This window comes from Elephas maximus, chromosome 18 (assembly GCF_024166365.1).
Source record: "Elephas maximus indicus isolate mEleMax1 chromosome 18, mEleMax1 primary haplotype, whole genome shotgun sequence".
Taxonomy (NCBI): Eukaryota; Metazoa; Chordata; class Mammalia; order Proboscidea; family Elephantidae; genus Elephas; species Elephas maximus.
In genome coordinates, this window is record NC_064836.1 from 11651232 (window position 1) to 11677591 (window position 26360).

The window sequence follows — 26360 nt, forward strand, 5'->3', positions numbered from 1 at the left end:
GCGCCAAGGCTGAGGCCACACCTCCTGCGAGCTGGTCCCCGCCCCTTACCAGGAACGGCAGAGGTCCTAAAACCCGTTAAGGTAGAGTCGATTCCGACTCATAGCGGAGGTACTAAGGCAGACCCTTTATTGGGAGACTGGCCTCTTGTCATCAGACCTTGGATGAAGGATTTCCAAAAAACCAAGGGCTTGGCTGAACTTTTCTTATACTGCAGGGCAGTCTAGGACGCTTCTCCCAACCTTCCTCTTTCCCTTCTTCACAGGGGTCAGATCTGCATCGCGCGGTCTGCTTTCAGCCTTGTCCTGCTCCCTTATTTTCCTTTACATACACTCGTATAGACATTTACCGTCATAAAATCTTTGCGCATTTAATTATGCCTTGGCGAATGCTTTTCCGGAGATCCGGATTAACACACTCAAGAATTTCTTCAGACATGAAACTAAATGGGCAGCTCCTCTCTGGAGGCGAGATGAGAAGGCAGAAGGGACAGGAGCTGGTTGAATGGACACGGGAAATCTGGCGTGGAAAGGACTGTGCTGTCACAGTATAGGGACAGCAGCTAGGGCCACGTAACATTGTGTGTATAAATTTTTGTATGAGAAACTCACTTGAACTGTAAACATCCATTTAAAGCACCCAACCCCAACCCATTGCCGTGGAGTCGATTCCGACTCATAGCGACCCTATAGGACAGAGTAGAACTGCCCCATAGAGTTTCCAAGGAGCGCCTGATGGACTTGAACTGTCAACCTTTAGGTTAGCAGTCGTAGCACTTAACTGCTACTCAGCTCCAGTTGGTGACTTCTGCTAACAGTTTCTGAAAGTGTTTCTTTTTTTTTTTTTAATTTAAAATTGTTCTGTATTAAATGTCAAGTAGATATAACAAACTGTCTTTAGTTTTGCAAATTTCTGAACTTCACGTAAATGCAATCATACCATATGCATTCTTCTGTAAGCTGCTTCCTCCCTCCAACCTTATTTCTGAGATTCAACCATGTTATTGCTTGTCACTGTAATTCATTCATTTTCACTGTTAATGTTTCATTATATGAATAAACCAAGACTTATTTTTCCATTCAACAGCTGTAGGCACTTAGGTTGTCTGCAGTATTTTGTTACTACAAACAGCTGCAATGAACCTTTTGGTATGTTTCTCAAAAAGTGTTTTCACCGTTGTGAACTGTGATCTACTAATGAGTTATGAAAACAATTTAGTGGGTCAGAACCAGCACTTTTTTTTAAATGAAGTAACCTGAGACAGCTATCAGATCCATCTCGTATTGTTTCATGAAATATCTGAATCTTTTAACATGGGCATATACTATATGCGTATCAGCACAGAGTGGTTCTACCAACGTATACGTCTGTACCTGCACCAACACTCAGTATTATTAGGCTTTTTAATCTGCCAATCTGGCTGGTATATCATTGTGGTTTTAATTTAGATTTCCCTAACTAACACTTGAGGCTGAGAGACTTTTCCTGTTGGCCTAGTTGGGTTACTTTTTAAAAGGATCATTTGCTATTCCAGTGGTACAAACTTGGCTGTTGAAGTAAATCCAAGTTTATTACCCCAGAAGACTCTCAACTGCCCATGTCACTGAGAAATGATTACTGCCGGGCCTTACGCTATCCAGTGAACAGAACCCGTGTCAAGTTGAGTGCTACAATTCACAAAGGCACAGAAAGGCGTGGAGTGACCCCTTTAGGAGACAACCCTGAGCAAGATCTATTATGTAATAGATAGATCTTTGATAGTCATAAGGGATCTATCCCAGCACCTTTGAGAACCTTCTAATTACTGAACACCACTAACTCAGTGCCCTCGAGTTGCTGAACACCACTACAGCATACTAATTTCCCTCATAAAATGTCTCTGCAGCAAGGAGAGAAAAATAAAGCTATATTGACGTGTTAGAAATACAGTTAGGTTCATTCACTGGCCAACATATACAGACCATCAGTGCTGGTGATTCAAACTTATACCTCAGCAGGAACTGAAATTTTTACAGGTTTTAGACCTTTGGAGTCGTGTGCAGAGAGCTGAGACCACACATGTTAAATATGTGAATGTCAAGTATCTTCTGTACTTTCTTTTATTATCATCAGTCATCACATCAAGTACATAGCAATGATAGCAGGTTTCTTTTTAAAGCTTAGTATTAAATATTAAATAACTTTCCCCATTTTAATTTTACATTACTCTGCCAAGAAAAAAAAAAAATTAAAACTCAAGTTATTTGAAGTCTGGACCACTTCCATGATTAGCCGGGCTATGTAAAAGTTGGTGGCTCTGTTCTTCCTGCTGTGTAAGCAGATCCAGGCCCTAGAAAGATGGGACCAGGTTATAACTGTTTTTGAAAAGTGTGCTACAAAAATGGGTGGCTCATTATAAGCCAGGTTACAAAGGACAGGGTAAGGGAAGGACATTTTCTTCCAGAAACAGGATTTCTGAAGAGTCCCAGTCCATCATTTTTTCCCAAAATGGTTGGAAGAGGGGGTAAAATCTCAACATGAGCTTCAAAGTACTGTCTCTGTGAGGGGACAAGTTGCCTTGCTGAGGAGGGGGATGGCCAAGTTAGTTCATCCCCTCCCTTCCCAGCCAGGGAAATGGAAATGCAAAGTTTACCATCCAGTGGGTGTGAAAGTGGGCTGAAGCTTGGTTGGTACTGAATTCTCTAAGAGGTTTCTTCTAGAAATAGACAACTCAGACTCTTCCTCTCACTTCAGCAAAGAAGTTATTTTTTAAAAGCACTTGGGAAGTTCCTCCTCCACCCTCCTGGTGGGAAGGTTCAGAGAAGGGAGTCATCAGTACAGCCACCTTCTAGGCCATAACGGAATTCCTGAAGGTTGGAGACCCCATAGAAGTGTACAAAGGCTGCCGCCACCACCAGGACATGAAAAATCTGATGAGACTGGAACTGCAAGAACACAAAGAGAAGAGCCTTTAGGATAATGGCAAAGACGGACTAGAAAAAAGCAGAGAAAGCATTTGCCTCTTCTAGTTTCTCTTTTAAAATTTTTTTTGTATCATAAAAGTGGTGGGTTTGTTGTAAAAATTTAAAAAACAGTCGTTCCCAAAGAGACACTATTTTTTCTTTCCCCATATACATGTATGTAGCCCCAAACACTCAACGATCCCTATGTCTCTAACCACTTTTTACTCAGCCTTTTAACTCTGTGTTAGTCACACACAATCACATGCCCCCCCAGAAGAGTAAGTCCTTACCCATATGTCAAACTTTCCAGGGAAGAAGCGCTCAGGAATCCGAGCAGCATAAAGGCCAGCTCCGGTGATGTACATCACAGCCATAAGGAAGAACCAGCCCATCTGGCCCACTGTGGTAGCCTTGACAAAGCCCTCAGCGATAGTAAAGTGCATGGTGGGTACAACACCACTCAAGCCAAGTCCCAGGAACACTCCTGAACAAAGCAGACATGAGACGGTCAAGAAAGGAAACGCCATTATGTGAAAGGCACTGTCGCCTTCCTCTGGAATCCAAAACTTTATGATAATTAGCTGTTTTTTGGTGAATAATCCATATTTAGGAAATTTAACCACCAGGTGGATAACAGCCGGCAGGTATCTCTTCCACATCCAGAATGGGGAGATGATTGTGTAAGTGCTTATGCAGCTGTCACCTTTTAAGAAGCATCAAAAACAAAGCTCACATTCTTCACTACCTGTTAAGAAGTGTAGGCAAAAGTGGTATGTCATAGGTACAGAACCTAAATCTCAAGGCTTCATTTGGTTCTCAAGCCAGAGAGGAGGAGGACAGGTTTCTCATTAAGATCATAAAAGACTTAGGTAACCAGGACTCTCACCCCCTTAGTAGATAGATAAATCCAGCTTAGATGTTGTCTGTGGCTACTGGGACGCACAAATGAAGCAAGAGCAAGGGAAGAATGACACCGGTCTCAACACCACTACCTACACATAACCAGACTATACATAACTAGAGAGCAGGGACCACCTTCTCCACCTCTGTCGGTACCCGTGTTTAAGCACAGGGCCTGGTACGTGGCTGGTGCTTGATGAATACATAATTGTCTTAACTGGAGGTTAAAGCAGAGCAGAGTTTAAGAAGCGGTCCAGTGGTTACGAACTCAGCTGCTAACCAAAAGGTCAGCAATTGGAACCCACCAGCTGCTCCTTGGAAACCCTGTGGGGCTGTTCTACTCTGTCCTATATGGTCATTATGAGTCAGAATCGACTCGACAGCAATGAGTTTTTAAAGGGACTGAAGACTAGTGGTAATTGGTGGTGTTGCTGCAAGTAATAAAAACTTAAAATTAGAGCCCAGATGAGACAACAGAAATAGAGATGTTTATGCTTGCAGCTATTACATTAGTTGTTACCAGTGATTATGCTTCAGTATTTTATTCACCAAACCAAGCCTTCTAATCCCCTAGTAAATAAATCTGGGTGTTTTCACTTTAGCCCCCTGGTTGGAGTGCTGAGAGCTTGGTTTACTAAAATGACTATGCTTGCCACATTTTTAACTGTCTTAAACCAAGTATGACAAGAGCAGTCATATCCAGGCTTACAGCTAACTGACAAGTCGGGTAATGATCTGTCCTATTTGCATTCTTCTGAAACAGTATAAAACTTGAAGGAAAACTGACCTTTCAAGAGCCACATTCCTTTGGAAGTTCTAAACACAAATCAGGGTCTGCGTGGCAAGCCTTAGGGCCCAGAGTTGAGCCTCTTGCACCCAAGGTCCAAAGATACCTCTAAGGTTTACACTATGCCTTCCTACCCACCTGCTCTTGTCTGCCGGTGCTTAGGAGTGGCAAACCGGTCCCACTGTGCCACGATGATGGCAGAAATGCCCAGGACACAGACGATGGAGAGGTAGATGAGCCGTGGTTGTGGGGAGCAGTAGAAGGAGTAATAGAGCCAGGGGACAAAGCTCCCCATAATCAGTAGAGCAATCCCTGAATAGTCCAGTCTAGAAAAGAGCAATAAAGATGAAACAAATCAGTGGGTGAAATGAAGAACTGCTACAGCTGGTTTAATGATTTTTGTTCTCTGTCTGCTCCTAGATTTAGCCATCTCAGTTTCCTCCCCTTACCTCCTCTCATGCAGTCCACCCTGTATCCTCGACTGAAATCCCACAAGGTCAATCACTATTTTACAGTGGAAAGGTCTCTAAGACTCCCTAATGACAGAACCTGATCCTTTTCCCTTAGTTGTGAACAGCTACATTTCTTTGGTGGACACTTAAATTTAGGAGTCTGTCACAATCAGATGGTTCCCAGCATCACACTCGGGAAGGACTCTGAATATTTCCCAACTCCGATAGGTTCAATTCTAAAAGCAATACTTAGACTGGGAATATTATCAAGGGGAACTTTGTTTTTTTAATTGTCGTTTACGTGAAAGTTTGCAGTGCAAATTAGTTTCTCATTCAAAAATTTATACACAAATTATTTGTGAAGTTAGCTGCAATCCCTGTGATGCATCAGCATTCTCCCCCTGTCCCTTTCCATCCCAGATTCGTGCCCATGTCCATTCACCCAGTTTTCCTGCCCCTTCCTGCCTTCTCATCTTTGTTTTTGGGTAGGTGTTGCCTGTTTGGTTTTGTATACTTGATTGAACTATGCAGCATATTCCTCACATGTGTTAGTTTGTTTTATATGCCTGTCTAATCTTTGGCTGAAAGGCAGGCTTTGGGAGTAGCTTCAGTTCTGAGTTAGTAAGATGTCTGGGGGCCACAGTCTCGGGGGTTCCTCCAGTCTCTGTCAGACCAGCAAGTCTGGTCTTTTCTTGTGAATTTGAATTTTGTTCTATATACTTTCCCCACTTTGGGACCTTCTATTGTGATCCTTGTTAGAGTAGTTGGTGGTGGTAGCTGGGCACCATCTAGTTCCTCTGGGCTCAGACTGGTGAAGGCTCTGGTTCATGTGGTCCACTAGTCTTTTGGACTAATATTTTCCTTGTGTCTTTGGTTTTCTTCATTCTCCTTTGCTCTGGATAGCATGGGACCAACAGATCCATCTTGGATAGCTGCTTGCAAGCTTTTAAGACCCCAGATGCTACTCACCAAAGTAGGATGTAGAACATTTTCTTTATGAACTATGTTATGCCAATTGACCTATATGTCTTCAAGAAGTACTTTAGCTTGTTCTGTTTTAGTTAAGTTTTTTTAGTTACTGGTGGTACTGAGGGAAAAAAATAATCCACCACCATCATAAACAAAACCAGCAATGGATGGAAAGGGTCAAGGGGGGAGACCACAAGCAAATAAATAAACAAAACCCAGGCTCAGAGTTGGAGAACAGAGAAAACATTATATGATGGATATCTGGGGCTTCCAGCAACACATGGGCAGCAAAGATAAGCTTTACTTGACGAGTGGTTAGGGTCACTAGCAGAAGGAAGCACAGAATACTTTACCATGCCCTGCTTTGCCTTGGGCCAACAGGAAGGTAAGCTAATATTGGGTACATGGCCTTGGAAAGCAGCCCACTGGCATCTAAGTTTCACAAAGGATGAGTCACAACTTTGTACTGTTGCAGGTAGAAAAAATATTCCATAATTGGGTTCCTGCCTCTGCTGAGGCTGCAGTGAGCTTTTTTCATGAAGGATTTAAGAGAAAAGCTTCATCGCCCTACTATACCCACAAAACAGAAAGCCACTCCTCTGGCGTATCAGGGAACCTTTATGGGTTATTGGAGTAACTGGCACCCAGTCAGCACTGGGGTCACAATAGTGCATGGTCTTGTCCTACTGACGGTTTTTGACTCACTTGGAAAAAGTCCGAGAGACTTTCTCTGAATGACAATAGACGGTGTGGAAGAGCCAGGAAAAGCTGAGGCAAAGCACTGCACCCAGGAAGAACATCCCAAAAACCACCTTCTCCTGCAGAGGAGCCATGAAGTACATATTTGGTCTCAGCATGGTCAAGATTCCCAAAAACAGAAACAGCACGAAACCTACAGAAAAGAGGAGGAAAAAATGCCTGTGAGGAAAAAGGAAATGCGTGTGCTTTGACAGCGTCAGATAATTGATGGTTTTAAATCAGTGAGCTACAGGATTTAGCTGTGGGAATTGCAGTCTAAAAACTCAGGAGGAAATGGCACCGGTCTTATAAACCTAGACAAAAAGACCATTTTCTGAAATACTGGTATTTGTTTTTAGAACAGGAAATTATGAAGTAGAAGAAACTGCCCCTATCTACAAGAGTTCTGCACGGGATAATGAGAGAACATCTAGTCCTAATTTCTCTGTTTCTAGTCCTTCTGCCCCAGTCTTACAGATTGGTGATCATGGGTCAGCCAAGGTCACTGGTAATTTAAAGGAACAACTCCAGCCAGCAAGCCATTAGCTCTTCTCCCTTCCCATGGACAAAGGCTATACATATATATGTATATATATACACATATATACACACACACACATATATATTTATATTCCCTTGGCATTTAAGGGGACGAAAAATTGGATTTTTCCCCATCCCGATGGCTCACCAAGCAGATGGGTCCAGATGTTGCCAGTTTCTGTATGGATGCGGAAGATGCTCTTGAAGCAAGCCCGAAAGGATGGCATGGGTGGTCTGTGGCCATGCAGCAGGTAGTCATTGTCCTTCAGCCAGTCGGGGAGCACGTCATATGGGATGACTCTCCAACGTCCCTCCCAGACCTAGAACATATACACTCTCTCCAGGCAAGGGCCTGGAGAATACTAGCTTCCCCAAGGATAAGGGTGAAGGACAGCCAGTCTAGGATGTTAATCAGGCTTTGGATAGTCTAGGTAATAGTGGGGAACAAGCCTGGCCCTGGAGGTATTCAAGGCACAGCATGAATGAGACTAGCAGAGGACTGACCCATATTTTTACTTTTTTTTTAAAAAATACTTTGTCCTTGCTGTGTCATGTTAGTTTATCTGGATGTGCTTTAGATGTTTTTCGACCTTTAAGAAAATATGGCATGACCTCCTCTAAACTACTTGAAATTTCAAAATTAAGTAAACATAATGATTGAAAACAAAAAAATGGAAATTATAGATTATATATTATAAATCATGATTAAAAAAATATGCAGATTCCTTCTTGGCCCCTTCCTCCAGGAGATTCTGCTTGCCCTCTGTCCTACCCCTTTCCCCAGTTAGATTCTAAGTTCTTAGTAGGCTGGGACCATGCTATTTTAGGCAGGGGCTCTTCACCTAGAATCCGTAGGCAATGGACAGAGTCCAGGGAGTGGATGGAAACCCAGACAGAAAAAAAAATTATTTTCATTCACTTCTAATTAAAATTTGGCATTCCCTCAATTATAAATGTAGACGACAAATCACAGTAGTATTAGTAGAACCTTTGAGTTTGTAACTAATAGAAATCACAGGTATTTTCATGCCACGTTACAGTCTTGCAGATACCTCGAAATGGTTTTTTATAACAAAATATGCTAGGGCTTATTAATGCATATTTAATGCATTAATAAAGAAGCCCATATTACTATATCACTTCTAAATATTTTGATGATTGCCAAAGGGATCCATGGCACAAAAGTTAAGAACCCCTCTTTTTGAGCATACTTTGAACAATGCCTAGCACAGCAAGCAGTACAAATTTATCCAGGCTTCTACCTGATTTATTTCACCTTCAGCAAAACACAAACCCATCCACAGCTGTAAAAGCTTTTCAACACAACACATGCTCTGAACTGGGAGCCTTGCCTGCTGGGAACATCCAGCACCCTGCTTCCCTTCCCCTTTCAGGACAGAAGCTCCTAGGCTGTACCTTATACACGAATTCCTCCATCTTCTCCATGGCGTGGTGGGCTTGCAGGGGAAGTGTCAGTACCCGCACCTCCTCCTCTTCTTCCTGGGGCACTGGGCATGTTTGCTCTTCTTCAGTCTGTGGGAGAAATAAACCAATCAACCAACCCTAGCAGTCATTCCATAACCTCTACTATCCAAGGTCAGAGAGCTCCAGAGAAACCCAACTCAACCAAAGCTTTCTCTCAACATAGGGCCCTGTGGCCCTATCTCCAAAAAACACTTGACTGAGCTTACAACAGCATAGATGGAAGTTTACTAATATTCTGTAAATGTTGGAGACTATCATCTGAGAGAACACAGAATTAGCATACCTGTCCTAAGTGTGCTTTAAGTCTAAATGGCCCATCCTTTTCTCTAGGACAGTGTTCTCAACTTTCGCCCAGTTTTCCAAATATTTCCCTCTCCCAGGTCACTAAATTCTCAAAGCAGAGTCTCAGAAATTCCCTTAACGATTTAATTTTGTTCACAGTTCTCTAGAAGGGGACTCTGGGGAAGCTACAGTGAGTGAAACTTTGTATCCATAGAAGCTCTCAGGGGTTATCAGGGCTCTAGAACTGGTTCCATGGAAAGACGCAGCACTGACTCCTGTACCCAAAGGAACCCTGACATCAGCGTGTACACTGGAGAGCACTTGCCTATCAAGGAGGGAGCTTTTCTCTCTGTCCCAAGGCACCACCCTATGGAGATGGCAAGCCTGACCTAACAGTTCAGTTCCACCTCTGGGCTATTCTCTCTCCTGTTGATGGTCCCTGGTAAATAACTGGTCCCCCTTAGATTTATGCCCAATGAGAAGACTGTATTTCCTAACCTCCACTGCAGCTGAATATGGCTACATGACTAAGTTCTGGCCTGTGAAATAAAAATGGAAGGGTTGGGAGGTACTCTAAAAGGGAAAAGGCAAGCTCTTCTCCTCTCTCTCCTCCTCCTTCAGAGTGACTAGAATGAGGGTATGACGAGAAGCATGTTAAGAATGGCGGAGGAGCAAGACAGAAGGAGCCTGGATCCCTGACAGTAGTGGAGCCTCCATATCAGCCTTGGATTGGTTACTTCCAGAATTCTCTTCTGTGAGAGAGACTTCGACCCTGTTAAAGATAAAGGGATTTTTGTTTGTTCTATAAAACCAAACCAAACCTGATAGCTTCCTTCATTCAGTCACAGATATTTGCTGATTATGCACTTACTGGATTTTGGCCCTGTGCTAAGCATTGGGATTACAGAGGTGAGTGAAATTGCAAAAGCTTACGGAGGGGAAAACAAACATAATATAGTATGATAAGAACTTGGATAGGGATATTCCCAGGATGCTATGGTTCCTCTTTTTGGGAGGAAGGTGAGCTCTTCTGAAAAAATAGAGACTGCTGGAGGCCTAAGGAGAGAGATTGGTCAAGGGAATGACTCCCGGGAAGATGACTTACTTTGGCTGCATTGGCGACTGCCCGTTTGCCCTTCTCTTCTAGCAGGGGTCCCAGTTCAGCCAGTTCCACTGCGTCAGTTTCCCTGTTACTGGCAGGCGCCCCATTGCCCTGTGCCACCACAGGTCCTTTGTGGGAAGACATCTGGCTGGTACCTCAATACCCTGCAGCTTCAGCTTGGGGAAATGTGGGGGTCTCTCAGCCCCAGGGGGCAGAGATCTCCCTGTGGTGGTAGACACTACAAGCAAACACAGACATGAAGGGTGTTGACAATTTATTCCTCTTACAGTTTAACTTCTACAGTTCAATGTTGAATAAAATAAGATACAGCTAAACAACCCACACCCTGTCCCTCCAACTCTAAAAGCCAGTTAACTGTTGAAATGAAATCTATTCCTTGTCCTCTGACTTTAATATCACCCTTTACCCAGAACCTCACTAACCTTACAGATAAGGCTGAAATATAATGCCTGACTGCTTGCCTTCAAACGATCTGTAGTTATTGCACCAAACTGTCACCAAAGAAAAACAGCTACCCACCCTCCTCTTTAGGTCTGGATCCTAAACGGGATCTAGACCTCCACCCACAGGTCTAGATCCCATTAAATGAGATGAGTTGAGAAGAGTCTTGCCTACCATTCCCAAAGCTCATGCTGCCCAAGAAAGGCCTGGCTCTGAGATGGAGGAACAAAACTACGAAGCTAACACCAGACTGCAATTACTACAAGACCAGCCAAGCTTAGAGAGGAATTAAATGCCAGCTGAACTCAGCTGGGTTTTATCTACAAAGGCTCTGACAAATGTGCCTTGTACACAAAAGGAGCTTGGTTGTGGGCTAGATGCCCAGTGGTTAATTTCTCTACAAAGTCTGCTAATTTGTTATTATAGGATTATACTTCTGGGTTCAACACTTGGGTAACAGGCTTTCATCACAATCTCCTTAAAGCAAGCAATAGCTTGCCTGGAAGCAGGAAGCTGAAGACAAGGAGGCAGCCCCAGCCTTACCCTTTGCCACACACATACCACCTAACCTGCTCTACAGGAGCTTGTCCCAACCACTGCAGCCGCCACACACACACCACCTAACCTGCTCTGCAGGAGCTTGTCCCGACCACCGCAGCCCATCATCTGAGCCCTATTTAGATTAGTTTTTCAGAAACCTGATATACGTAAACAGATCCCTTTAGGGAAACCAGAGAAACCCTGAATTCAGTTTTCTAGGAAAAGTCTCAGAAACACATCAAGTTTTCCTGGGTTGAACTTTAGGTAGTAGCTTTTAATCAGACCTCAGAGAAGCAAATGATATTGGGAAGAAGAGAAGAGTGTTCAAAGATTTTCACTATTTGTAAATTTCTAGTTTTTTTAATCCAGGTAAACAAAATTCCTCCTCAGGAATTAGACTTGGATATATGTAGTCACGTAAGAGCCATCTCAAATTCCAGAGCAGTCATGCTATGCTCAGCACACAAGCACAGCTGACAGCAATAGGCAAATCCAGTCCAAGAGAGACAAAAGCAGTAACTCACTGTATGGTGAACGTTCAGATGTGTCATCACATAGACAGTTCCTCTTCCTTTAAACGTGCAAGACTCCGACAAGACGGATGCCAGCACACACAGTCAACAACCGAGCCCAAGGACAGGAAACTGGAAGCTCCTGAAAACCTCAGGTGATAGGCAGCCCACGTGAGAAGAAACATTAGGAAATCTTTCTCAGTTGGCTGACCACAAAACAAATGTCCTCAAAATGAAGTACTACCGAATAAACAGCTTTACTAATAATTTACACTGTCAGGAAAAAATATAGTTTTGGACATCCTAGAGAAATGTGGAAAGGTGACCACACCAAACTCAGAATACTGGCCACCAATCATTCAGAGGCAGGCTACCAGACATCCCACCCCACCAATTTTTTTGTTGTTGTTGTTCTCAGGTTCTGGGATGCGATACTACATGGATCATAAATTGATACATATCCCTAATTTTGGTCAAACCCCGTATTGCAATATGCATGAATGAATGAATAAGTGAATGAATGAACAACTGGGGCAGCATTCCAGCTAGCAAGCTTATTACTTGCCTCTAGCTAAGGGTTTGTGCACTTTTTCCTGTGTTTATGGGGCTTTCTCCTATTCCTTTTCCCAGAGTCAGCCAACGTAGTCATTGAATATTTAACGTGTGGGTTTAGTACTAGCACCGTTAGTCATTCTAAGGCACTGCGCAAAACACAGAGTGGAACAAGTTATCTCACTTCCCTCAAAGACCCTACAGTCAGATGGCCTTGGGTAGTTGTGATACATACAAAGTAAGTGATGCAATTTCACTGTTCCGGGAGGGCGGTGGACGGAAACATCAACTAGTTCAGTTACTGAGTGCTGACAATAGTTTACTAAAGCCAGTGAGAATCACAGAGACAAACTTTTAGATAACTAGAGTCCAGAGATTAGATGCAGAATCCAGCTTCCTCGTTTTCTTATTTGATCGGAAAAGTCTTTCTCACGTCTTCAAGTCTAGTGTTCTCTCAGGATGACTTTAGTCCCTTTGCCATCATCGAGGTCTTTTCCCTTTTCAGGCTAAATCACTTTCTGCTACTTTTTCTGGTTCCATCCAGCCCCTCTATCACTAGCTCTTACATCCCCCTGCATTGTTTTCCAGATCCAGACTCACCAAACCTGCCAGATGCTAGTTAACTCATAAACCAGCCATCAGCTACAACTCATGATACAAGATATGTCATCAGGCACTAAGGTACACACAATGGAGGTCAATGGAGATCATGTCATTACAGTGAGCAAAGCCCACTGTCCAGTGTGGTCTTCTAGACGGTAGTAACACAGACAGAAAAGGGAGAGACAGGGATTAGAGGTCTAGCAAGAAAGAAGAGCAATAATACCAGGGCTTTAACATCGGTTCAGATGGGGGCGGGGGGGGGGGGCGCACTCAAAAACAACTGAGAATTTCAAGCAGAAGTGTTTTATCTCTATTATATAAAATCAGCACAAACCCCTAAGGTGTTAGGCTGATTCTGGGAGCACTCAGAAGAGCCAAAATATACTTCTTCAACTTTCTGCCAGCTTTTCTATGTCTTATTTATTTTAGAGGAAACACATTTCCCCTTAAACTTGTCACACCCAACAGAGCAAATTATAATCAAGCCAAACTCTGTTGAGTACATCTTTTATGGGGTTTCTGCAACTCAAGCTAATAAGTCTTTACCACGAAGCTTTCCAACTGGATAAACCTAGGATATTAGAGACTAAAGCTGTGGAGGCAGGGAGATATTTGTAACCCTACAAATAAAATAATCCTGTGTCAAACTTGGTACGTGATTGATTCTTAATCACCAGGCAATTTCCGAAGAATTTATTCCCCTTCCAGTTTTTTGAGACATATATTCTGTGAACCAGTACCCAAGTTTTCCAGGTCAACAGCTCACTCCTTCCCTGGAGTCAAAGGCACAAAACTTTTAGGAGTTTTTGATCTGGCGTCCCTGGTCCTTAGAGAGTCCACGGGTAGGTGCTATTATGCCTACCTTGATTCTCATTGCTCTAAAGCAAGACTAGTCTAGCAGTAAACACAAAGAAAGAACACAGCCATCTTCTCCTCGATCTACTCCATTTGTTAAGGAGGGTAGTTTCGTATCACTGTAGTGGAAAAACAAGTCAAGACCCAGGTTTGAAAATTACCAAAATGCAGTAAAGGGGCCTGAGCTCTCCTATTTGATGCTATGGCACTGACTTAGAGTCTGAAATAGAAAATCACACTCTAACTTCCTTTGCAGCTTTTTCCCAGTTAAAGCTGCCCCAGGAGAAGGAAGAGGTGTTTTTGATCCCGAACAGAGACAGGTAAGCTTTCCAAATGCCATGACTTTAAAAAAAAAAAAAAAAAGATAAATGGGCTTACGAAAGAGTTTCATTCCCTATCTTTGTACCTAGTTTTCAAGCACAATACAGATTACTGATACATGAATGGAGCTCTAGGGGAGCAGTGGTTAAGAGCTACACTGCTAAGTAAGAGATTGGCAGTTCGAATCCACCAGCTGCTCCTTGGAAACCCTACAGGGCAGTTCTACTCTGTTCTATAGGGTCGCTATGAATCAGAATCCACTTGATGGCAATGAGTTTTTTTAGTTTGATATATCGATACAATTGCACAAGATAACACTCAATTTATTCTGTGCATCCTAGAAGTTCCAGTGAAAGAAAAGGAAACTAGGTGCATGCTTAAAAACCAATCACTTGGAACTGGTTTGGCTAGAGGGCATTTTCAAGGAACGGTTCAATCCAAGACAGCTACAAACTTTATAAACATTAATCACACCCCCAACATTACTGAGCAGGAAAAGGGAATAAACTTTGAGCTTAGCAAGTGGAACAAAGTGGGGTGGGTGACAACAGGGACACATGGACACAAAGCACAAAATGTAAAAACTTTGATGACTAACAGCACCAAGAGAAAAATCACCATAATTAACAAAGTTTCTGGATTTAAAGACTGGTTTAGCTCACCCGTGATCACAAATACAGTAAATAGGACAGGATAATGTACCAACAGTCTTAAAGAGTTTCAGTTTGGCGTCATATTACAGGAGTCAAAGGAAATTTCCAAGAAATAGAGAACTTACTGGCCTAGAAAGATGCAAATTATATCCCTTATTCATCTAAGAATATCTGTTGAATATTTACGATGTGCATAGCCTTGTGGCTACAGAGAAAAGGCAAAGAGAGGAGTTACAGGTTGTCATAGTTGCTGGCCTTTAAGAGGGAGAAATAGCTTCTATATTCTATAAGACCAAGTGCCATTAAGTGCTGTAAGAATTCGAGAAGCAAAACTCAATTTTAGTTGGAGTGATGAGGAAAGGTTTTGTGGAAGATTTTTAGAAAGGCTCTTAATAGTAAGGTACTCCCCAAGAGTACAATGACATGAACAATGGTGTGAAAGAACATAGCCCCAGGGCAGTGAATAATCCACTTTTCCATAGGGAGTCTTCTTAGAAAGGTAGAATGAGGCCAGTCTGAAAAATTGAAGACAACTTAAAAGCCAATGTAATGTGGTGTACTTTATCCATAGCAAAGGGGGGCCTAGTGGATTGATGTTGTTTCCTGTTACTTGTCTGAGATTACCTCACACTTGCAAAGTGGTCACTTGACTTTTTTAAAATCCCTTGGGAATCATGTGATTTCTTGATCCTTTAGAATGGAATGCTTTTAGATTCTACTCTACAATTAGGTGTAGTTTTGTGGAGGTCTACCCGAAGATGTGAATTGACTGGATGGCAATGGGGTTAGACTCTAAGATGTCAAACCCACCCAGAGGCACCTTGGGAGACAGGACTGGTGATCTGCTTCCAAAAGGTCACAGCCTTGAAAACCCTATGGAGCAGTTCTACTCTGCATACGTGGGGTCGCTGTGAGTTGGAATTGGCTTGATCGCAACTGACAACAATCCTAAAATGGGCTTTCACAGGTAACACCAGTTTTTAATGCTGATACCCCAAGTAACAACAGTATTGGTACACAGAAGTTGCTCCTGGAGTAAACAAATTTAGTGGCTGCAAGCAGGGAACTCCTACCCTGACACTGCAATCCATTTAGCTCCACCCAACCTAAACTCCTAGCACTGTACAGATAGTATATACTATGACACCTCAGGAATAGCAGTGGTCCCACTACAGGCTACCCAACCACTATCAAGAGAGAAAAAGTGAACAGATCCCACTGCTTACTTCATTTCAGAAAAGAAACCCCAGCAACAATAGTCTTCGGCTTTAAGACTGTGGTCTATATACTCACTGCTGTGTTTTCAAGCCTGTCTTCTAAGTACTTGGGCAAATACTATGGTTAATCTACCAGGGTACCATGGCCGCCTACTACTCCTGACATCTGAAACCCTGTAAACTTAAATTAGCCTTAGTTTCCCATTCTACAAAGCACCAGAAACTGAGGGAAAACGTCTATTTTCTTAAAAATAGAATGTCTGAAAGCCAAACAACTCAAACATCAATCCTAGATTTCTGAGTGAATGAAACCCCGTTTTTCCCCAAATTACTTTAGATTCTGCTCACATTTTACTTTTAGGATTGCCTTAACCCCGTGTGTTTTCCACCGGCCTCCTCTCCTCCCCTCTCAAAGTGGGGGCATTGTCACGGCTTGACCTGTTAAAGGCTGGGGGTCGAGGAGCCTTACGGCTTCCCAGACCACCAAAGGCTGGTGCTCCCGGCTGAGACAGGCGGTTCTGCGACCCAGGCCCGTTCCCCTCACGTCCCTCGCGCTGCGGCCTCGAGACCAGGCTGAGTCCCGGCCTGTCCCGTCCAGACTCTGAGCCTGAACCCAGAGGTGTCAAGTCCCCACAGGGGCCGAAAGGACACAGCACTTACCAGGACTGTTGGGAGCCAGGCTGAAGGCTGCGATCAAGCAACCCGCCCGCACTGAAACTGCTTTTGAGGCCGCCTGGGAGGCGACGCGCAGTGGGAGGGGTCGGAAACGTTCACAAGCCTGACGGAGCAGAAGCCGGGTGCCCGGCCGGCTCCAGGGCGGTGACCTCGAGACCCTGCGACCCTAGGGACGTCTGGGCTGGGTTGCCCCCACCGCTGTCCGCTCCCCAGGCCTGGGTCGAGGCTCCCGGGGGTCCCGGCGCCCCGGCTGAGTTCCCGCCCACCCGCTCGCCCCGTCAGCCCCGGAGAGATACTTACGGCCGCGCTGACGGGCCGGCTCTGCTGGGGGCCGCGGTCCCCGGCGCTACATCCCGCGGCTCTGGAGGCGGCCTGTGGCCGAACGGCCCCGGATCTTCAGCGCCCTCCCCGCGCCGGAAGGGGCGCGAGACGACACAGCGTCACCTCCGCAGCCGCGCCACCTCCAATCCGAGGCATTCATCCCGGAGTCCCAATCACAAGCTCGCTCCTCTCCGCCACACCCCCAGCGTCCAGGGCTCCGCCCCTCCGGCCGGCCCCGCCTCCCCATCCTGCGCTCCGCCCCGTCACGGCGCGGCCCGGCACCAACCACGAGTCCTGCCCCTCACCGCAGGCCCCGCCTCCTCGCTCTGCTCCAATCGTTAACTCAGACGACGCACGGCCTTGGCCTTTCACTGTCCAATTCCAAACTCCACCTCCAATCTACACCGCCAATCACAAACCAGAGCGCGTGACGGAGAAAGAATGTCAGGGAATCAAACCGAAACTTGGGAAGGAAAGCTGAATTCCCTACCTTGTCATCCAAGCTAGAAGACTCCCCACATCTAATCATCTTCAAGTTCATGGTCCCATTCTCCCTTCCTGCCACAAATATTTATTAAGCACCTAATATGTGACAGGCAGCGGGCTAGACTTTAAGGTCGGCAGTTCGAATCCACCAGGGGCTCCTTGGAACCCTATGGGGCAGTTCTACTCTGTCCTTTGGGGTTGCTATGAGTCAGAATCAACTCGACGGCAACCGGTTTGGTTTTATGGAAACCCTGGTGGCTAGTGGTTACGAGCTAAGGCTAATATTGGCTTCGTAATTTCTTGTCAGAAATGGTGGAATTCTTTCTAACTTTTTTTACTTGAGAGCCCCTTGCTCCAGCTCGTGCTCCTACATTGCAGCCAGAGGGGTGACACCCAGAGTGAGCGACAATATAGGGTGGTGCGGCCCTCATCTGAACCACAGAACACAGAAAATGATTTGAGGGACCGAGTTTTTCTCAATTCTCCCCAAAATGATACATAACCACTGCCATTCTAGATGGGAGAGGAGGTTATTCATTACCTACGATAGGTGTCTTATGGGCAAAAAAAAAAAAAAAAACAACCCATTGCCCAGTTGACTAATAATGGCCCTATATGGCAGAGTAGAAATACCCATGGGGTTTCCAAGGTTGTACATCTTTGTGGAAGCTGGCTGCCACATCCTTCTCCTTCAGAGTGGCTGGTGCATTCCAATTGTCAACGCTTTGGTTAGTGGCCAAGCCCTTTAACTACTGCACCACCAGGGCTCCTTGCCTGAGGGCAAAAAAAAAAAAAGAACCCCATTGCCATCAAGTCATTTCCTACTCATAGCGACCCTATAGAACAGGGTAGAACTGCCCCACAGAGTTTCCAAGGAGCATCTGGTGGATTCGAACTGCCAACCTTTGGGTTAGCAGCTGGAGCACTTAACCAGGACACCACTGGGGTTTCCAGAGTTTCCAAGGAGTGCCTGGTGGATTTGAGCTACCAACCTCTTGGTTAGCAGCTGTAGCACTTAACCACTACGCCACCAGGGTTTCCTGCCTGAGGGCAGTAGGGCTTAATTGTCTCCGTGCTGGTTAAAAGCATGGGCTCTAGAGTCACATAGACCCAGGTTTGTGCCCCTGGCCAGCCTCTGATCTTTTCAAGACATTACTGAACCCCTCTCCAAAGGCTAATTACTTCATCCGAGAAACGGGACTAAAATAGTGCTATTTCATAGGGCCTTTGTCAGGACTAAATGAGATAATTCATGCAGTTTCTTAGTACTGTGCCCAGCAAATTGTAAATGCGTCATAAACATTAGCCATTTTTTGCCAGGATTCAGAAAACCCTCAAAAACTTCCCATTGTCCACAGAATTCAGTTTAAGCTTCTTCTGCATGGCATGACAACCTACTCTCAGGCTTCATCTTTCTCCACCTTCCCTCCTGCATCTTGGGCCTCAATGAACTTTTCCTAGTCTTCCAAATATAAACTCTTTCCTTCTTCCAGGCTTTTGCACATGTTGATCTTCTGTTGGCCTGCCCTTGCCCCCATTCTGCCTGAAGATCTAAAATGCTTAGTTCTAGGTTTGGCTTTGGACTCAAGACAATCCTAAGTTCACATTTAGGCTCTCTAAGCCACTGATCAACTGTATGACCTTTGACAAATCCTTAAATTTAAGACTAAGGATTATCAAGAAGATTAAATTATGTGGTGTAGATTGGGTAGCACAGTACTTGGTTACTCAAAACTATTAATTCTCTTTCTCCTCTTCCTTCCTCTCAGGAATCCTTTGGAACTCCCTCCTGAGGCCCCATCTGCACCCTGTTTGTATCTGTTACAGCATTAATCATGCTGTGTTGTAGTTATTTACTGGTCTATCTTACTTAGACTGTGAGTTATTTGGGGGACCCAAGACCAACCTTGGTCACAATTGTATTCTCAGGGGCTAGAACAGTGCTTAGCACATGACAGGTCTTCAATAAATGTTCGTATGTCAAGTGGATGAGGCAGAGACCCATGTAAGACAAGGAATGGTGAGCCTCCATGTGGAAAATTATCTTTGCTGGGCTGCTCCACTATCTGAGACAACAATCCTAAGCAAGATTTTCCTTTTGGGAGGTGATGTGGCTGAGACTGTGTCTTACAGAACACAGTGCCATACACATAATAGCTGATCAATGATGGATCACCACTTGAAGGGTTTACTGAAGACTCTAGCCTATAGTTGGACCTCCCTGAGCTCCTACGAAGGGGTGAATTCTGACAGTCCCCGAAGCCTTTCTCTCAGGGACTCCAGAGAGAGTAATACACAGCTCCATGCAGAAAAACAATGTCAGCCTTCCTCCTGAGCCTGATGCATTGCTTTGTCCCAATGAATCTAACAAAGAAGAATCTGAAGGGGCTACCCTAGTCCTACCTCAGGAGAAGAGTGGGTCATGCTGTCACAGAAGAGCAGAAGGACACTGCTCAGGACAGATGGGCCTCTGGGAAGGCAACTCTGTCAAGACACCAAGTCTGGCTGGGGCTGGTGAAGTCAGGTTGCTTTTTAAAGAAGGCTTCTCTTCCAAACAAAAAGACAATACTTTGATTTGTTTGCCAGGTATCCTGAGGGATAATAAATATGGTGAAGGAAGGGCCAAGAGAAGGAAGAAGGGAAGAGCGGCTAAACCCAAGGACCACTGTGAGGGGTACCACTTCTTTTCATGTATGTTCTCCTCCCCCACCTCAAAAGTCTCCAGGGGAAGTTAAGCTTCTGGCTCTGCTGAGACAGCTGCTGAGATGATCACTGAGTTTGGTGGCAGCTCACATTTCAGCACAGGGAACAACTGGTCAAAGGTTCTTTGGAAGACCCGGGGGAAATTCTGTACTGGGAAACCCTTCCTCCCAAGATTCTCAGGCACAAAAGGCCTTGGAAACAAGGACCCCAGATGCGACAACCCTTTAGGTATCACACGGGGACCTCAGCCCCATTTATTTGCATAGCCAGAGGCTCCTGCCACAAACAGCAGTCTTAGACTTTGGGTGGCCACTTTCTTGTAGCCTGGGCAAGGGCAGAGAGAGAGAAACATACAAACACATATCTCAGCCTCCTTTTTCTGAGGACTGGAGATCTGAGGAAATCATTTCCTCTTTTCCTGCAATTTCACTACCTCTGTAGTTTTCTCAACTTGCACTTGCATGTGAAGAACCTGTCCATTGGTTAAGTACTGAATATTAAGTACAAGTCATTGCACAGACTATACCTTTCATCATAGACACAGAAAGTGAGACCGTGATGCTATTAAAGAAGTAGGCAGTCTTGGAACAAATATACATGCTCCCTTCTTTCTGACTCCATGGAAGAGATTGCTCCATGAGCCTGACCTGGGCCTTTTATCACAGGGAGATTTGGGAGGCCTTCTAGGGAATGACTCCACTTTTGTCCTCTTCCATGGGCTGCAGGGATGTGGTTCCTGCAGGTAGCATACACATTTCAGCTCCAGAGAAAGACACAAAAGGCTGATACTATCAGAAAAGGAACCCAGGGCTTATAGCATTTGAGTACCAACTGGGGACAATTGCAGGGAATGGGGCCAAGGAAGCTGGGGGATGCTCAGTAAGTGAATCGCATCTTTTGCGAGTAGCCCAGTTTGTCCAAGTTGGGATGGCAGGCCAGTTGCACCATCGGGGGTGGCCCACAGAGCAGCATCAGCACATCATCTCCTGGGGCAGGCAGGTGCTCCTGGATCATGGTGGCAGTCACAAAGCCCTTGCTGTAGGCCCAATCTAAAATGTAGGGGAGAGGAGAGAGCTGGCACTACAAACCTATGTGGCAAGGGGGCAGGATACCACAAGGATGAGCCATTGTGGGGGTCCAAAAAGACTCCCGAGGAGGTATTAAGTTGTAGCAGCAGCTGGATGAGTATCCTCTGACTGCCTCAGTGTAGAAGGGATATACCCAGCCTGCCTCAGCAGAGGAGGGGTATACTCAGCCTGCTCAGGCCGAGCCTCAAGCTGCACCTGCCACCCACTGAGTAAACTGGACAGGAACTGGAAGGAAAGGGCCCAGGAGATTATTGTGTCTGCGCACTCACACTTGAGAGTTTGGTAGTGTCAGCAAGGACTGGTTTCACTGAAAGTAGAACTCAAAGAAGGGCAAGGCCTGGATTTTGATGATGAGGGAGATTGGAACACCCAGAAATGGGGAGGGTACCTTCTGGGGGCTGATCCAGAGTGAACCAGAGCTTAAAGCGATTGGGATATCGGGCCTGTAGTTCCTCCAAGTCCTCCCGCAAGATTATGTCCTTTTCAGTCTGAAATGAAAAGGGGAAGCAAAGTCTTTGGGAACCTTCTCAGGCCCACATTAAAAAAAAAAATCTTTTCTTTAACAACTTTGCAACCAGGAGAGAACAAGAATGCCAGAGAAATAGTAAAGTTCCAGGGAATAAGAAAGACCAGATAGCACTTTTAGGAAGTTAGGATGAGGAGGAGGAGAGGGGAACAAACATTATCTACACAGTGTGAAGGAATAAAGATGGAAGGAGCCCTGGTGGCACAATGGTTAAGTGCTCAGCTGCTAAGCAGAAAGTTGGCAGTTTGAGCCTACCAGCTACTCTGCAGGAGACAAGACCTAGCGATCTGCTCCTGTCAAGATTGTTGTTGTTGTTGCTGTTAGGCGGCATTTAGTCAGTTCCAATTCATAGTGACCTTACGTATGACAGAATGAAATGTTGCCTGGTCCTGCACCATCCTCACAATCGTTGCTATGTTTGAGACCATTGTTCAAGCCACTGTATTAATCCATCTCATTGAGGGTCTTCCTAGGGACACTGGGAAACCCTATATGGCAGTTCTACTCTGTCACATGGGGCTGCTATGAGTTGGAATCAACTCAATGGCACACAACAATAACAACAATTTAACCAAGGAGACCCAAGTTTCTATGCTCAGGGCTAGATTCCTTAAATGTTTTCTTCTTTCCTTGGGGGCTGAGGAAGAAATTTGGCCCAATGTTCTGCCCTCTTTCCTCCTTCTACCTTATACAGGGGACCTTGGGCAGAGGATAGAACAGGCACTGGACCAGGTCTGCCCACTGGTACTACATCTCAGCTCTACCCATACAGCAACTCTGAAGTCCCAGGACTGAGAAAAGCAAACCAACCTGGTTGGCGAAAAGCAGAAAACACTGGGTTGGATCTTCAGGGTCTTTCAGGATGGCTTGGATCAGTTGTAGCATCGGAGTGATCCCTGTATAAAGATACCCCTTAGTGAGATGTGGTGGCCACACTCTCCCCTGTCCCAGCTCTTTAGTTGACCAACTCTTTTATCTTAATTCTACACATTCACTACTCTGTTCCATTTTCCTTTAGTATCCTAATCCTCTAGCCTCCTTCTGGGTATCTAGTACCTACATTTCTGGAGAGGTTTGCCATTTATCCCAAACTCACTGAAAATCATATCTGGTAGGTGAATTCTGGACACTCTTAATATTCACATAAGTTCATTTTGTTGAAATCCTTCTAAGAACCAATTGAAGACACTTTCTCTTGGAGACTAGGACAGTCATAGATGACTACAGGCACCTCCTGATTCAATGATGGGCATTCTGGAACACTGGACTTGTAGTGGTTAAGTGCATATACTTTGGAATCAGGAAGACTCTGGTACTAGTCCTGTCTCTGTCCATTACCAATTAAATAACCCTGTGGAAACCTCTCAACCTCTCTGAACCTCCATTTTTCTCTTCTGTAAAATGGAAAAGCAAATACCTGCTCTGTAGATACATATGTAAAGTGACTAGCACAGTGTCTGATACACAGTAGTCCCCGATGTTAATTTTGTTTCTTCCTGACCAGTCATTTCTAGGTGCTTCTGTCTACTCTCACTTAAAAAATTATTAAATTCATTCAATTTAAGATCTTGGGAGAGCCCCCCTGATTTATTTCTCTTGTTCCATCCGTTTAAAAAAATTTTTTTGTTTCTACCTGATTATGATTTTATTTTTCAGATACCAGGGAGCACTAGACGTTGCTGGGAATCCCCTGATTAACAGCTTGGCTATGATCACCAAACCTCCTGAAGGTCACTTGGAAGTTTTCATGGTAACAATCAACAGTGGTGGGAGAGAATGGCCCCTTGAGTGACAAACACCTGTCCCGCCAGCAATCATTCCCAGTTTGTTTGCCACTCGGAGTTCTGGTGGAGATTTCTTGTTGGGTTGAATGTTAAAATTCCCTGAGGAGCCAAGGGAAGAGAAGGGAAGAAGAACAAAGTCAATACAGGGACCTAAAGAAACAAATACAGACTTGAAACTATGTCCAAAGCCAGGTTAGCCACTGCTATGAAATCTGATTCTGGAATCTGGGTGGAGGTTTGAGTTGAGCCAGCCCTGACAAATAATATACTTGAGGGACAATGCGGCCAGAGCTATGGCCCATATTGCCAACTACCAGTCAGCTCAGAACCACGTGGTGAGTCATCAGCTGCTTCTGTCAGAGTGTCACTCCCTGGTGAAGGTGACAGGCATAGTGCCAGGTGTGAATCTATTTTCCCAAGTGGCATAGAGGAGCTCCAGAGGCATGCTGATGCACCCAGCTGCTCCCGTGGGAGGGGCTGAAAGCTATCTCTGGCTTGCTCCACAGCTCAGCCTGAGGTACGAATCTTTGGGGGGTAGGGAGGGAGGCATTATGTTTCCTTTAGTAATCTCCACAGCTGTCATAGCTGGTGAATTCAAGTGGACACGGAACTTCTCCCTGTGACAAACGGGGCTCAGTAACGTGCCTCTCTGTAAGTACCAGTGCTATGGTCAGAAAGAAAGACAGCTATGGCCCTTTCATGCACACACACAAGTACACACAGTCACACTGTGCCAAGAGGACTATAGGAACTGGAGAAATGGGAGATGGGCTCAATGAGAAGAGAGGGCATTACCTTTTCCAATGTAAGTGAGCAACCCACTTGGCCCCCGAAACTCCACCATGTCCCCAATCTTCAGGCTATCCAGGTACTGAGACATCTTCCCTCCCTCAGGAAATTTGGGGTGTACACCCCTCAGGTAGACCTGATAAGACAGAGTGGAAAATATCTTCTTTGGAATGTCACTGGTTTCTGAATCTTGTTAACGGAAACTCCCGAGGCTGGAGCAGGGACCACACACATGCTATCTTTTCCCAGTCCACATACTTTGCTCATATTCACAAAGGACCTGCCATCTCTTGCTATCAAACAAATCTTGGAAGTTTCTACAAATTCTACAAAGAGTAGGAGTAAGGAGCTCCTGGAGTTCCTTTGTACCCCCTTACCTTGATGACAAGATCCACGTAGCCTTGGTCGTCATTGCTGGTGACAGGAGTGTATGGCCTGATGACCAGGCTGCCATCGATTCGGGCAGAGAGGTAGACATGTGTGCCTGGGGACCATACAGGGAGCAACGTAAGGGTGGCTTGTGGAAGTGCCGCATCTTTTTTACCTTTCAATACCCTCAGGAAGGTTTTAGAAAATAAGAATGTCTTGCTTTCTGCTTTAGTCCCAATGAACTACCAGGCAGGGAGGATTCATTCCTTTGAGCCCTAGGTGGATTCCTCACAAGCTTTTCCTTGGAGAAACTTATCAATTACTGCCAGGACCTTAGCAGCAGCCGGTGAGTTGAGGGTCTGGGCAATGGGAAAAAAATCAGTGCTTGCTTAAACAAATCATGCAGGAAGGATGGAAGACTGCTGAGTGTTAAAGATGGCCGGGGGCACAGATACCACACCCTAGAGGGGCCCAGGGGCACTTCACAGCCCAGGGGATAGACAGCCAGGTAGGGAAAGGGGAATGGGGTATGGAGGAAATAGAGGGAAGAAGCCTGTTTTAGGAAACCCCAGAAGGGGAATCACCCTCTCGGGATCCCAGGGAAAGGAGCCCACTCCATACTGTCCTTACCCACAGGCAGCCCCAGAATGTGGTGGGTGGTGGGAAGGGCAAAGCGGAACCTCTTGGTGTTGTGGCTCACGGTCTGGAGGAGGGAAGACACATGTTTCACCAAGGGGGTCGGGTGCTCCCAAGTCCCTCGGGCATCCCAGCCACCTCAGATGCTGTCCTGGGTGCTGTCTGCTTCACATCAGAACTCTGGTTCCCTTCCCTCCCCTGGCCTTTTCTTCCACGACTTACCGTTTTGTCTAGCAGTCGCAGCAGGTACTTCTCATTGGGATCCAGGAGAGTAACCTGCGGCCGGCGGGACCTCCGAAACAGGTAGGAGCCCAGAGCCAGGCCGAACAGAGTCAGCAGCCCCACCCCCAGGGAGGCCAGCAGGACTGGGCTCTGTGGGAAGAGGAGGCAGCGTGACCGCCACGCTGGGGAAGAGCCCAGGGCGTGGGCGATGACCGTCCCGTACGACCAGCCGGCCGGGGGTTAGCGATCTGGAGCTCCGGGGCGGGGACATGCCGGGACCAGAGGGGTAACCTGGGCAGGGTCCCCACCCAGGATGCGCAGTACCCGGACCCGGGCATCCAGGGCGTGTCCAGAGCCCTGGGGGGTGGGGTCAGCAGTGAGAGCCCCTGGCCCGGAGGTGAATGCCCAGAACCAGATGGGGCGAGGTCTCCTGTTGCACGATACTGAGTGAGGGTCTCACCGTCTGGATCCCCATGACCGACCGCCGTGTCCTCCACCTCCCCGCAGGCGGACAGATCCCACAATGCGCCGCGGAGCTGGGCAGGCTGCGGGGACGGCTGGCGGGGCCGGGCAGGAGGCGGGGTCGGAGGGCGGGGTCACTCTGTGCCCCGCCCCCTCTCCCCTCGAATCGGTTCCCCGTGTGCGCAAAAGACCATTTAAGACCACAGCTCCGGCTCCTCCTCCACTACCTTCTGGCCCAACCGCTTCGATCCGCTTATCCTTGAGCTGGATGGGAGAATTCTGCAAAATGGAGAAGCACCCCAAGTTGGAGGATTGGAAATGGCTGAGTCTGCGAATGCCGAACTAAGAGGTGTGTGACGCCGAGCCAGAAACAGGTTCAAACCAGAGCT

At 45.9% G+C, this 26360-nt stretch overlaps 2 protein-coding genes across 3 annotated transcripts; both read right to left on the bottom strand.

The window, feature by feature from the left end:
* Positions 1-2720: 2720 nt before the first annotated feature.
* Positions 2721-17042, bottom strand: ADIPOR1 (adiponectin receptor 1). Of its 2 annotated transcripts, XM_049858305.1 has the most exons (9): positions 16886-17042; positions 11722-11851; positions 10199-10433; positions 8743-8859; positions 7475-7646; positions 6754-6940; positions 4766-4953; positions 3231-3424; positions 2721-2922 (listed from the first exon to the last, which is right to left on the bottom strand). In XM_049858305.1, exons 3-9 carry the CDS (start codon positions 10337-10339, stop codon positions 2794-2796), a joined length of 1128 nt encoding a protein of 375 aa, XP_049714262.1. In that variant the 5' UTR covers positions 10340-10433; positions 11722-11851; positions 16886-17042; the 3' UTR covers positions 2721-2793. The 2 variants fall into 2 exon arrangements, with proteins under 2 accessions (XP_049714262.1, XP_049714261.1); XM_049858304.1 differs by lacking the exon at positions 11722-11851.
* A 182-nt stretch (positions 17043-17224) lies between these two features.
* On the bottom strand, positions 17225-26084 carry LOC126061644 (NADH-cytochrome b5 reductase 1). Its single transcript, XM_049858306.1, has 9 exons — positions 25970-26084; positions 25510-25659; positions 25282-25354; positions 24660-24766; positions 24289-24418; positions 23509-23592; positions 22520-22605; positions 21572-21671; positions 17225-21144 (listed from the first exon to the last, which is right to left on the bottom strand). The coding sequence occupies exons 1-9, from the start codon at positions 25982-25984 to the stop codon at positions 20972-20974; spliced, it is 918 nt and encodes a 305-aa protein (XP_049714263.1). The 5' UTR covers positions 25985-26084; the 3' UTR covers positions 17225-20971.
* Between the last annotated feature and the right edge of the window lie 276 nt (positions 26085-26360).

Bases quoted from the DNA above. Each gene is read 5' to 3' on its own strand.
- ADIPOR1 (XM_049858304.1), bottom strand. From the start codon at position 10,339: ATGTCTTCCCACAAAGGACCTGTGGTGGCACAGGGCAATGGGGCGCCT. The intron at 7,647-8,742 runs GTACAGCCTAGG...TATATGTTCTAG, and splicing joins TGGAGGAATTCGTGTATAAG to GTCTGGGAGGGACGTTGGAG. The intron at 6,941-7,474 runs GTGAGCCATCGG...TCTTTTCTGTAG, and splicing joins CATCTGGACCCATCTGCTTG to GTTTCGTGCTGTTTCTGTTT.
- LOC126061644 (XM_049858306.1), bottom strand. The intron at 22,606-23,508 runs GTGTTTGTCACT...ATCTTTATACAG, and splicing joins AATGATTGCTGGCGGGACAG to GGATCACTCCGATGCTACAA. The intron at 21,672-22,519 runs GTTGGTTTGCTT...TTTTCATTTCAG, and splicing joins TTCTGCTTTTCGCCAACCAG to ACTGAAAAGGACATAATCTT.